Source organism: Salvelinus sp. IW2-2015, linkage group LG32 (genome assembly GCF_002910315.2).
Source record: "Salvelinus sp. IW2-2015 linkage group LG32, ASM291031v2, whole genome shotgun sequence".
Lineage (NCBI taxonomy): Eukaryota > Metazoa > Chordata > Actinopteri > Salmoniformes > Salmonidae > Salvelinus > Salvelinus sp. IW2-2015.
The window spans coordinates 31,185,443-31,198,148 of NC_036871.1; the positions used below are offsets into that span (position 1 = coordinate 31,185,443).

The window sequence follows — 12,706 nt, forward strand, 5'->3', positions numbered from 1 at the left end:
TCATGTGCATGTATGGCTTTTTCAAGTTTTATGTGTGCTTGTTTTTTTAAATGGTCGAATTAATAAACGAAAATAAACGAAAATCTATTGCACTCAAGTAAAACATAGGTCTTAGAAAGCTGACAATTTTGCTCTACTATGGTGAATGGTTCAAATTAATCATCCCGACCTGTCTTCATTCACAAGAGGGACTGTTGAGCACCATGAGGCTCTTGTTGTTGTGAGGAAAATAGTCAGCTGATGGACTCAATTATATAAGTCTGGATGACATAGTGTGTAATATCCTGTCTACATGTACACGGCAGTATATAAGTTGCTTCATACTTCCCATAATATAACATTTTATCTCTATAGGTCCCTAGCAACAGCAGAAGGAACACATTTGCACTGGCAGTCGGTATATGAGAATAGAGAACAGATTATGGTCTAGTGGGCTTCAAACAGTCAAATACTATGTAATTAGTGTTTTGGTGATGCTGATATAGGTAGGTACTATTTATGTCTGTATTAATGTGTTTTTGAAAGCTGAACAGGCCTCTTTTTGATCTGTAGACCACCAATTGTTGCCTGCAGGTTTAATAAGAGTTTATTGTGTTGGTCCCCTCCTATCTGGCCCTTCATGTGGTGTCCATGGCAACGACATGCAAAGACATCATCCCAGTGACAGCAGCAGAAGGGTGAGGTAAAGGAGAGAMGGGCCCTTCAGATTGCACACAATAATCTCTGTAGCATCTTTTCATCTGAGGGCAGAAAATGACTAGCCTGGTCCCATTGGCCTTAGGAGCTGACATCACAAATATATCTGGGATCAGTCTACATGACCACTGTGGAGACATATGATTTCTTAGTGTAGTTGTGTAATAGGTGGACAAAAACGAGAGTGGTCGTTAAAACCTCTTTGGGCTAGGTGTTCTGCTAGTGTCCCACCTCGACAACATCCGGTGAAATGGCAGAGCACGAAATTCAAAATGCAAAAATCGTGTGTCTTAGATCATTTAAAAGCTTAACTTCTTGTTAATACAACCGCGTTGTCAGATTTCAAAAAGGCTTTACGGCGAAAGCATACCATGCGATTATCTGAGGACAGCGCCCCGCATACACCAGCATTAAAAACATTTTTCAAACCAGCAGAGGCGTCACAAAAATCAGAAATAGCGATAAAATAAACAATTTACCTTTGAAGATCTTCCTCTGTTTGCAATCCCACGCGTCCCAGCTACACAACAAATGGTCGTTTTGTTCGATAAAGTCCTTCTTTATATCCCAAAAAAGTAAGTTTAGTTGGCGTGTTTGATTCAGTAATCCATCGTTCCACTCGTTCAACATGCAGACAAAGAAATCCCAAAAGTTACTGGTAAACTTCGTCCAAACAAGTTAAACAATGTTTCTAATCAATCCTCAGGTACCCTAATATGTAAATAAACGATACAATTTAAGACTGAATGTAGTATGTTCAATACCGGAGATAATTAACGAAGTGCGCGGCCTCATCCACGCGCGCCACAAGACTAGAGTGCTAATGAGAGACATCTTGAAAAACTACAACTACTTGCTCATTTTTCAAAAAACAAGCCTGAAACTATTTCTAAAGACTGTTGACATCTAGTGGAAGCCATAGGAACTGCAATCTGGGAGGAATTCCTTTGAATATCCCACAGAAAAGCATTGAAATGGCCTGTGTAACAGTATAACTTTAGTACGTCCCCTCGCCCCGACACGGGCGCGAACCAGGGACCCTCTGCACACATCAACAACTGACACCCACGAAGCGTCGTTACCCATCGCTCCACAAAAGCCGCGGCCCTTGCAGAGCAAGGTGCAACACTACTTCTAGGTTTCAGAGCAAGTGACGTAACTGATTGAAACGCTAGTAGCGCGTACCCGCTAACTAGCTAGCCATTTCACATCCGTTACACCTGTGACCTCAAAAAAAAATCTGGATGGATTCTCCTCGCCTGCCATATCAGTTCTGTTATACTCACAGACCTTATTTTAACAGTTTTAGAAACTTCTGAGTGTTTTCTATCCAATGCTACCAATTATATGCATAACCTAGCTGGGCCTGAGTAACAGGCAGTTTACTTTGGGCATGTCGGTCATCCGAACTTCCGAATACTGCCCCCTTTAATAAAGTAAATTACAAGTTGCAACAGGGAGACACCTCCAGCACAGAAGCAGAGAAAATGACTAACTCGCCTTCTCTAAGCAGGTCCTTATATTCAAATCTCACCCTACTGGGCACATACTGGTTGAATCAACGTTGTTCCACGTCATTTCAATGAAAGTTGAGTTGATGTCTGCCCAGTGGGACAGCACCAATGTTCTGGAAACACCCAACGAGAGGCTTGTAGGAAGTCACTAGATCAGCTGCTACAGAATCACAGTGTCACAGAATACAATATCAATCAGTGTCCTTGGTCCTTGTACCTCCAGTCTGGCGTCAATCACTATCAACAGATAGTCCTTAACAATCATGAACATTCAGTATCAAGTTTAGAATCAAGTCTCATCATACCCATTGGGCTCCCGAGTGAAGCAGCGGTCTAAGGCACTACATCTCACTGAAAGAGGTGTCATTACAGTCCCTGGTTTGAATCCAGGCTGAATCACATCTGGCTGTGATTGGGAGTCCCATAGGGCAGCGCACAATTGGCCCAGTATTGTCCGGGGTAGGCCGTCATTGTAAATAATATTTTTTTCTTAACTGACTTGCCTAGTTAAATAATGGTTTAAAAAAAATCATAAAATACTGAATAGCCACCACTAATCAGCAATCTGCTCCCCCTATCCTCCCTTCTTCTCCCCAAATGTACATTTACACACAGCCCCACCCCCCCTCAACTGACATTTACCCTGCCACAGTTGTTAATATGTACACTATATATTATTATTTAAATGTGCATTATATTTGTATTGTTTTATTTCACTTTGTCCTGCTTTGTTGGTGCTCGGCACTAAAGAATTTCACTGTACCATGTAATTACATCTGCAACCCTGTACATGTGACTGTTAAACTCTCTAATCTAACCCGTACACAAATTAGTGTCTCAAATAGAACACAGAAAATGACTCTTAACCGAATATGCACTTTATTAATCTTAAAATGTCTCCATTACAAGGTGCTGCCGCCGTTAAGGTATTTGATATTGTAACAGACTATGCACCTAGGTGTGTTCCTTCGAGGTCTTTATTTTACTACTAAGCCAACATAGGCAACATAGCACTAGTAGAGGGGGTGAAGAGGAAGTAAAACTGAGAAAAATCCTTCTGTGGTTAAGTACAGAATGTTGTTACGATTAACCACCACCCTAAATGCCAACACAGATCTAACAGATATATTCTATGTGCAAGGTAAATTCCCTCTCCAGAGCATATAAGGTCATCTTCTAGTCTAGTCCATTCTATTCTAACAACAGTAACCTCGTAAAACCATACAGAATTATTTGGAGCTTACATTCTGTAATCAGTCTGGTAATACGAGGCTATTCTAACAGATCATTACTGCAATTCTCAGAGTAAGTATGCTAAGGTGGTCACTGGTCTTCCACCACCCCATCTATGGCATTGTTAGTGTGACCCCATACACTAGTAGTACTAGTAGTAGTAGAAGAAGGTCAATAGACTAAACAATCAGAGGTTGAAGATGAGTGAATAAAGTGGATGTCATAAAGTGTCATTTCAACGTGGGGTAATAAAGTCGGGTAGTAATTGGACACCCTCTGCTGTATAATGTAGATTATATGGGTGTGTGTGTGTGTGTGTGTGTGTGTGTGTGTTTGGGTTGGTTTTTGTGTGGGTGGTTGGTTGCGGTCGTGTGTGTGTGCGTGTGTGTGTGTGTGTGTGTGTGTGTGTGTGTGTGTGTGTGTGTGTGTGTGGATTATAGGGGTGTCCGTGTTGAGTCACATGCAGTGGTGTAAGAAGGGGAGTGTACATTATTTATAATAAGGGTTACATGGATAAAATTGTCATGCAATTCTACATCAATTTACATGACTGAAGACCTTAGCAGAATCTTTTTTAATACCACACACCATTACAGGCTAAGAAGGACAGAGTCTGAGAGATAGGCCTATGCATTCATCTTGTCTTATTATATTTCTGCAATGCCAAATCAGTGTGTCTTGTTTGCAATGAAAATGTCCCTGTTTGTAAATAATTAAATCTGAGAGGTCATTATGAAGCTAAGCATAGTACTTTCAAAAGTTAGGCCTACCTTTCCACCCCAGACAGAGTACCGACGCAGAAAAATGTACGCTTTAACTGCTGGCTACTCTTCTTATACTGAACAACAATATAAACACAACAATTTCAAAGATTTTACAGAGTTACAGTTCAGGAAATCAGTCAATTGAAATAAATGAATTAGGCCCTAATCTATGGATTTCACATGACTGGGCAGGGGTGCAGCCATGGGTGGGCCTGGAAGGGCATAGGCCCACCCAGTTGGCAGCCAGGTCCACCCATTGGGGATCCACGCCCAGCCAATCAGAATGAGTTTTTCCACATGAAAGGGCTTTATTACAGACAGAAATATTTCTTAGCACTCCCCTCCAACCCCCCTCAGACGATCCTGCAGGTGAAGAAGCCGGATGTGGAGGTCCAGCACCAAACCAGTGTCTACATATGTGAAAACGACGCATTTCTACGTTATGTATTTTTGATTGACCTTCTTGAGTCAATCACCACCTTCCGGAGACACCTGAAACCCCACCTCTTTAAGGAATACCTAGGATAGGATAAAGTAATCCTTCTGACCCCCCCCCCCCCCCCTTAAAAGATTTAGATGCACTATTGTAAAGTGGCTGTTCCACTGGATGTCATAAGGTGAATGCACCAATTTGTAAGTCGCTCTGGATAAGAGCGTCTGCTAAATGACTTAAATGTAAATGTAAATGTTAATAACAGTGATATTCAAACATTATGAGATATGCAGTGACAGAGGAGCAAGAGAATACTCTCCCTCTGGATAGAAACATATTGCAGGTTTAGAAAATCACTGTTTTTCTTACTTTTAATCCTACCCTGTGATGTTCCAGAGAAGAAAAAAAATGGACCTTTTTTCTTATCTTTTTAACCACAGATCATAGAAACACGCCATGGTTTGGTGCTGGAGATAATGAATACGTCAAACAGGTAGGCCTACCTCTTACTTCTTAAATAGGAAGAAATGGGCTCCAACACAAAGCCCTCTTGTTGTTAATATACATTTTAATTAAGATGAAGACAAGTTGCCTACTTTCAGCACTATGAGCTATATATTTCCGATTGATTGTGCCGCTTCAAGTTTCAGCACCACAATGCAATTTACTTGAATCTGGCTTATTGTGAGGTCAATGACACTGATAAATAGCTTTATCATGGGCAAGAAACATATTATTTTTATTAAAGTCAATTATAGTAGTAGTAAGCTATCAAAAATTACCTCCAGTCCACCTTCTCATCTTCGCATTCTCCCTCTCAGACTATAGCAGCCCATTGAACTTTTTACTCCCATACATTTTCCCTGACACCCAAAAGTACTCGTTACATTTTGAATGCTCAGGCAGGACAGCAATATGGTCCAATTTACACACTTATCAATACAATGCGTTGTCATCCCCACTGCTTCTGATCTGGCGGACTCAACACCAGTACCGTGTTTGTAAATTATGTCTGAGTCCTGGCTGTTCGTAATGAAAATAACAAGAAAATCATGCCATCTGGTTTGCTTAATATAAAGAATTTGATTTATAGCATTTATTTTTACTCAAGTATGACAATTGAGTACTTTTACCACCACAAAACATAAGTACATTTGAAACCAGATACTTTTAGATTTATACTCAAGTAGTATTTTACTGAGTGACTTTCACTTTTACGTGAGTCATTTTCTAGTAAGGTATCTTTACTTTTACTCAAGTATGACAATTGAGTAGTTTTTCCACCACTGGTCACATGATGGGAGCTTCCTGACTGTGTGACGCAGGGTGGGCACCTCCAGTCCTCGGTGCCCTGACTGGGGTCACAGTTTTGCCCCAGCCACTGCTAACACACCTGACTCCAATAATCAACTAATCATGATCTTCAGTTTAGAATGAAATTTGATGAAATCAGCTGTGTTTGCTAGGGATGGAGAAAAAGTGTGACACCAATCAGGCCCCCGAGGACTGGAGTTTCCTACCCCTGAACGGATTGACCCCAGCATGACTGTTCACTTGGATTAGGATAGGGGCTCGTAGGAGGGGGCTGATTTGGGCTTCTGCTGCTCTCCCTGAGAATCACTGAGAAACATACAGTATCTTTGAAGATGACAAGATCAAGTTTTTAATTGTAGGGTTATAAGAATTTAGACATCAAAAGATCAAATAGGGGGTGCTTGTACTAGTGTTATATGGAAATGTTTTTTTATGCATATCCCAACTCCCGCTGAGATACCCTCAGAGAGATCAGCCATTATTGACCACAATATGTTATGCAATAACTGTCACGTATGTTATGTAGGCTTACATCTATAAGTTTTGCAAGTTGTGAAGAATAGAAATGAGAAAAGATGATAAGAGAAGACAAGAGTGGGGGACATAATTTATTTACTACTGTGATTTAGTCCTTACTCATCCTTACTCATACGAGTTTTTAACCGCAGGTTACTGGCATGAGGAAGGAAATGTGCAAAGTCATGGTGCCGTGTGAGGTAGTCAAATACTCATAACAACTGAATGACTGCGCTGTGGCCATTGCCGGTGTTATAACATCGCGAGATTTGAGCTGCCGTATATATTTTCAAGCGATTCTTCTCATTCTTTGCACTCCTCCTCTCAAGCTGCCGCAGTGGGACCGAAGTAGAGGTATGTGTATTGTACGCTTTGAATTTAACTTGAAAAGTAGGCAAAATAATTATTTCGGTTATTTCGGTTACGAAAAAAAGAAAGTCAAAACTTAGTTATACTATGACTGTTTAGTTACACTTGTATTGCCTTCTCGTGTTCTTTGACGACAGAATAAATGCAGTTGAGCTTTTACAATAGTTTTTGGGGGGAGGATGTCAAGGTGGCCTACACCATTTGTTCAATGGAATATTGGACAACAAAATCAGATGAGGAAAATCACTGTCGAGAAAAAAACTCAGATCATTGTGAAACAATCGTGTTTTGCTTTCACTTTTAGTTAGTTCAGGAATAAATATTTTTTATGAAATAAGTTAAAGCAAACGACACATTTTCATATAGGATTTAATTAATGTATAGTACAATCAAATTCCTATATAAAAAAAAGGACTGTCACAGGCCTACGCGGCCACATCGCGGTGCGTTTATTGGCTGAGTAAATTCCAAAGTGCGCCAGAGCGTCAGTTCACCTTGAACAGTGAACTCAAGTAATCAAATGCCCTGTTCGAGAACATTGTCTGCACTAGAGAAAGTTTGCCTACATGCACGTTGAGGAAAAATGACTGCGTGCGTGATAAAGTGAAGTTTTGTCAGGCAAGAACAACCAGTTGAACTCTTTGATTGATGCGTAAAATAAAGCCACAATTGCTCATTGAGGAAACACCTGTTGATTAGGTGTTGGAAATGAAAGACGTGAATTCTTCATTTGAATCTATGTCCTTCTTGTATTGCTTTCAGTTCTGTACACATTATATTTATAGCTTCAATGCTGAAAGTGTCTAGAGATGTACGATCTTAATTTTGAGCCAGTTTGCTACAGCAGTAAAAAAAATCAGGCAGCAAAATAAAATCTTGCATATGTCGATTATAATTATAATTATTTTGGACATTTTTAGGGGTTATAGGGGTTGTTACAGAACGTTTTTCTGCAGCAGGGGGATCAAGTTAAAATTGTACATATGTATAGAGAAAGAGGATGGAGAGAGCTTTCCAGTTCATCCTTCATGTCCAGTTATTTTACAGAGTGTTTTTGTGTACTGCCATTTAGTAGTTAATGTTGCTATACTGTACATTTGATGCATACATATTTGTTATTTTGTTGTTTTATTAGGATCCCCATTAGCTGTTGCAAAAGCTGCAGCTAATTTTCCTGGGGTCTACATAAAACATGACATAATAAAGAACAATAATAGACAAGAACAGCTCAAGGACAGAGCTACATACATTTAAAATAAACAGTAGGAAACAGGTAAAGTGTTTTTTTTTCAGGCAAAGTGAAGATGGCTGCAGGTAAAGCACGCATCGGGCATCTGGCCCCTGGCTTCACGGCCAAAGCAGTGATGCCAGACGGCCAGTTCAAAGACATCAGCATGTCTGATTACAGAGGTTGGTAGGCATACTACAACGCTTCATACTATTCTGAACTTGAACTGTCTTATTTTGGCTCTGTGCTAGGATTTGTGGCTGGTTTCATGATTTTACATGATTTTTGTTTATTATTACAGTAATGACCTATTAGTTACCTTGAATGCACACTGAATGTATTCATTGCTTCCAGGCTGCATTGGAATTCAATAAGTGTCTAATAGTGTGTCTATCTTGTGTTTGTGTCCTGTGCTGCCTGCCTGCAGGGAAGTATGTGGTGTTCTTCTTCTACCCGCTGGACTTCACCTTTGTGTGCCCCACTGAGATCATCGCCTTCAGTGACGCTGCCGAGGAGTTTAGGAAGATCGGTTGTGAGGTCATTGGTGCCTCTGTCGATTCCCACTTCTGCCATCTTGCTTGGTACTTGAGTCTTTTTCACTTTTCACATTTTTTTTGCCCTTCGAAAATGAAGCCCTAGGTGACACAGAATAAGTTACAGTGCAGCTAGTGCAGGTCTGTTGTTCCCCCTGCTCACAGAAACCCCTTTCCTACTATCCCTGTCCCGTCTGCATACCATGACTTGCAGGGATGCTTGGTGTCAGACAAAACAAAAAGACAGTCTCTTACTTTCTCTGTGTGTGTTTTTAAAGGACCAACACACCTCGTAAGCAGGGTGGTCTGGGTGCCATGAAGATTCCTCTGGTAGCCGACACACTGCGTTCCATCTCCACGGACTACGGGGTGTTGAAGGAGGATGAGGGCATTGCCTACAGGTGGGTTCACAACAGAAGGGTCAAATTTCAAGGGTCAAATTTCAGTGTCTCTGACCGACTGGGTCCAAACCCGGGTAATGTGCACAACACAAGACTGTGTTAATAGCCTGCTAAGCTAAAGCCTAGGCATTGGTTTGGGTAGCTAACACAAGTCATCAGGTTTCAGGCATTCAGGCAAGGTTACATATCACGCAAGCATTGTTCACCGAACCACCTCTGTTACATATGTCTGATCCTGTAGGTTTAGAAAAAAATCACTCCATTTATTCCCTGTTTGCTTTTTCAGGGGCCTCTTCATCATTGACGACAAGGGCGTCTTGAGGCAGATCACCATCAACGATCTGCCGGTGGGACGCTCCGTTGACGAGACCCTGCGTCTGGTGCAGGCCTTTCAGTTCACTGACAAACACGGAGAAGGTACATGACTACCCCTGCTGACTTTTTGTTTTCCAAAAACCATGCCACCTTATCCAGCATGGAATTAGCCCAACTTGTTGCAGTGCCATATTTCAGCCTGGTCTCATAGACTAGACGTAACACAGTAAACAAAAATCTGAGACATCCAAATTAGTATGATATGTTATGTCTGGTATGGTTACATAAGACAAAAGGTTATTTAAGGCAAAGGATGGGTGGGCGTATAAATAGGGCCGGAACGATACCAGTATCGCAATACTCGTTAGTATCGTGGTTAGTGGGACCACATGTCCCGGAATGTGCGGGACAGTCCCACATTTCCCAACAATCATGTCCTGCATTTTATCAACAAATTCAAACACCACTCATTAGGGAAAAAAAGGTTTATTTGTCCTGTATTTCAGTCAAACATTCCAACCGGTCTTGCATTCACGTTGTGCTTATGGAAATATATACAGTATATCATAAGGATTTGGTTAGCCTACTGGTGATGTTAAACACTTCACCAATCTCATATTCTGCGCAAGACAAGACTTACAAAAAGTGTGCGTCTGATGAAGTAAGTAAATAGCCGTATTAGATTGAAAGATAAGGTAATTTCGTCAAACCTGTGAGGCTCTCCATACTCATTAGTTGCTCATTCAACATATTTGCTACTACTAAACTCACCAACCAGAAATGTTTCCTTGGCTAAATATCCCCAGATTTTCATAAAACAGCCACACATGTGAGTTCTCGTTTCTGCATCACCAAAATTTGTGCGAGGCAATAGAGTAGGCTGGGTGCGCTTCAATTGCTTGTTCGATTCAGCGGACTGCAGGGTTGTACCGGAGCGCACCGGAGTTGCTCCACCACTTCTCACAATGGTGCTTGTTTAGTAAAGTTACATCAAAGCTGAATCAATGTCTTGGAAGATCACATAATGATTAATTAGTATTCTTCATAACATAACCAACTATAATAGCTGTGTATAACATCACTGTTACACCAAAAACACCACCTAATTTCTTATGAGATGGTTAGTTGAATAGTCCCAAAAAATAGGCAGAATTTGCTTTGATTGGAACAAAGTACAGGAAGGCTAAATTGTTTGTTAATTAACACCATCTGCTGTAATTTGCTTACGAAACAGTAATTCAAGAAGATCTTGAATGCATATTCCCATGAAACTGATTGAGATCAAATGATTGGCATGCAGATGAAGTTTTGGAGATTTCACTGTTAAAACGTGAATAATTATTATTCACGATTGACAATGATGATGCCATGTCCTATTTTGAAATTAGGTATACCTAAATTGATGTTTGAGGGTATTAAAAATATTTTAAAAAATTGAGACAATATGTGTGGGCATAGGCAGATTGGAGGATGCATTTTCTGCATATTCTATAATGATATTCAATAGGCTAAATCTGTCGGAACAAACTGAGAAATGATGACGTCATTTTTATTGCTCTCCGGGAACATAATTTTCTTTCGCTGCTCCATGCATGGGATTTGTGTGTGTGTCTGGGGGTGGCGGCTGTCAAATGTTTTTTTGCACGTAGGCTACACTGTCCCGCAAAATTATCCTGTTATCTCACATTTGGGTATTTTAAATGTGGTCACTCTAATCGTGGCAAGGAAACAAAACACAAAGCGTATTTAATTTCTTTAGGAAAACAGCCCTAATGTAGGAAACAAAATCATTATGTTGTCATCTAGAGTCACATTGATTTATTTTCCAAGCTATAGCACACAATATTTTACATACAGCAGGTTTTTAAAGGACCAGAGTTTGGTCTGCATTGTGTTTTCATTTTTGCCATGGAAAACATCATGATACTAGTATCATCACAGCCCTATGTATAACGCAAACATCTACCATCCCAAAGGTTGCGTGATCGAATCTCATCATGGACAACTTTAGCATTTTAGCTAGTTAGCAACTTTGCAACTACTTACTTTTTTGGTACTTTGCAACTACTTAGCATGTTAGCTAACCCTTCCCCTAACCATAACCATTTCACCTACGTAACTCTTAACCTTAACCCTGACCCCTGGCATAGCTAACATTAGCCACCTAACTAACGTTAGCCACAACAAATTGAAATTTGTAACAATTTCTCCCGAGTGGCGCAGTGGTCTAAGGCACTGCATCTCAGTGCAAGAGGCATCACTATAGTACCTGGTTCAAATCCAGGCTGTATCACATCCTGGCTGTGATTGGGAGTCCCATAGGGCGGTGCACAATTGGCCCAGCTTCGTCCGGGTTTGGCTGGAGTAGGCCGTCATTGTAAATAAGAATTTGTTCTTAATTGACTTTCCTTGTGAAATAAAGGTTCAAAGTGGGTTTTGCACTGTTCTGAAACTCACACTTCTTCTCTGGTGTTTCCTCTCAGTCTGTCCTGCCGGCTGGAAACCAGGAAGTGACACCATCAAGCCCGACGTGCAGAAGAGCAAAGACTTCTTCTCCAAGCAGCAGTAAGACGACACATGTCTGAAGCCTGCTGTAGGACAGATATAATTACAGTACATTTCAAGAGAACAATGGTGAAGAGCAGTAGCCTACCTCTGTGCCTGGGAACTGTAGAACAACATCTTCAGCATCCCCTTATCTGTCATGTGTTTGGGTAGAGTGGAAATGATTATGACCAAACTATGAAGATTATATTAACGTATAGCTTGGAGATGTTTTATATTTTAGTCATTTAGCAGACACTCTTATCTTAGTGTCATTGATGTCGGCCTATTTTATTCTGCTGTATCTTTTTTGTAACATCTGAGGTGGACATTCGTTTTTGCCTTTAGGCCACAGATGGGATAGTCTGTGAAATGAGGAACATAAGCTTTACAGGAAAAAACTTGTGGCGAAAACTCAGTTAGCTTTTTGTCTCTTTATTTACAACTCAATGTCATTTCATCTTCTAAATAAAAACTTTTACAAAGCAAAGAACGCTAACGTTTTTTTCTTGCCATGCTTTATAATAATAATACACTAAACACGTTTTTTAAATTACGTGCTCTATTACTTATTATAATGAAAATTAAATATGGGTTAATTGAAAAATGTGCAAAACAGTCGTAATAAGAATTTGAAAACTGCGTCCAAGACGTCCGACTGTTGTTTTCAAGGTAATCTACTCATGTTCACATACTGTACGTATATTCATGGTCCGTCTATATGTGGGTTGCTTCCGGTTTAATCATGTAGGATTTATTGCGGCCAGCACTAGCCAAATGAACGACTAAAATGAACAAGTTACTCAGAAAAACGAATCATGACTCGAGTCAGTAAAAAGAGTCGTT

At 40.4% G+C, this 12,706-nt stretch overlaps 2 protein-coding genes across 2 annotated transcripts in view; both read left to right on the forward strand.

Moving 5' to 3' along the window:
- The window catches only part of LOC111956639 (actin-binding protein IPP), a 390,618-nt gene that overhangs the window by 43,847 nt on the left and 334,065 nt on the right, over positions 1–12,706 (forward strand). The window lies entirely within an intron of this gene.
- Positions 6,718–12,353, forward strand: LOC111956689 (peroxiredoxin). The gene is made up of 6 exons (XM_023977227.2): positions 6,718–6,824; positions 8,133–8,249; positions 8,495–8,648; positions 8,879–9,001; positions 9,288–9,418; positions 11,800–12,353. The coding sequence occupies exons 2-6, from the start codon at positions 8,144–8,146 to the stop codon at positions 11,883–11,885; spliced, it is 600 nt and encodes a 199-aa protein (XP_023832995.1). The 5' UTR covers positions 6,718–6,824; positions 8,133–8,143; the 3' UTR covers positions 11,886–12,353.

Coding starts and splice junctions, on each gene's coding strand:
- LOC111956689 (XM_023977227.2), top strand. CDS start 8,144: ATGGCTGCAGGTAAAGCACGCATCGGGCATCTGGCCCCTGGCTTCACG. Junction 8,250..8,494: donor CAGCATGTCTGATTACAGAG/GTTGGTAGGCAT, acceptor GCCTGCCTGCAG/GGAAGTATGTGGTGTTCTTC. Junction 9,002..9,287: donor GATGAGGGCATTGCCTACAG/GTGGGTTCACAA, acceptor TTGCTTTTTCAG/GGGCCTCTTCATCATTGACG.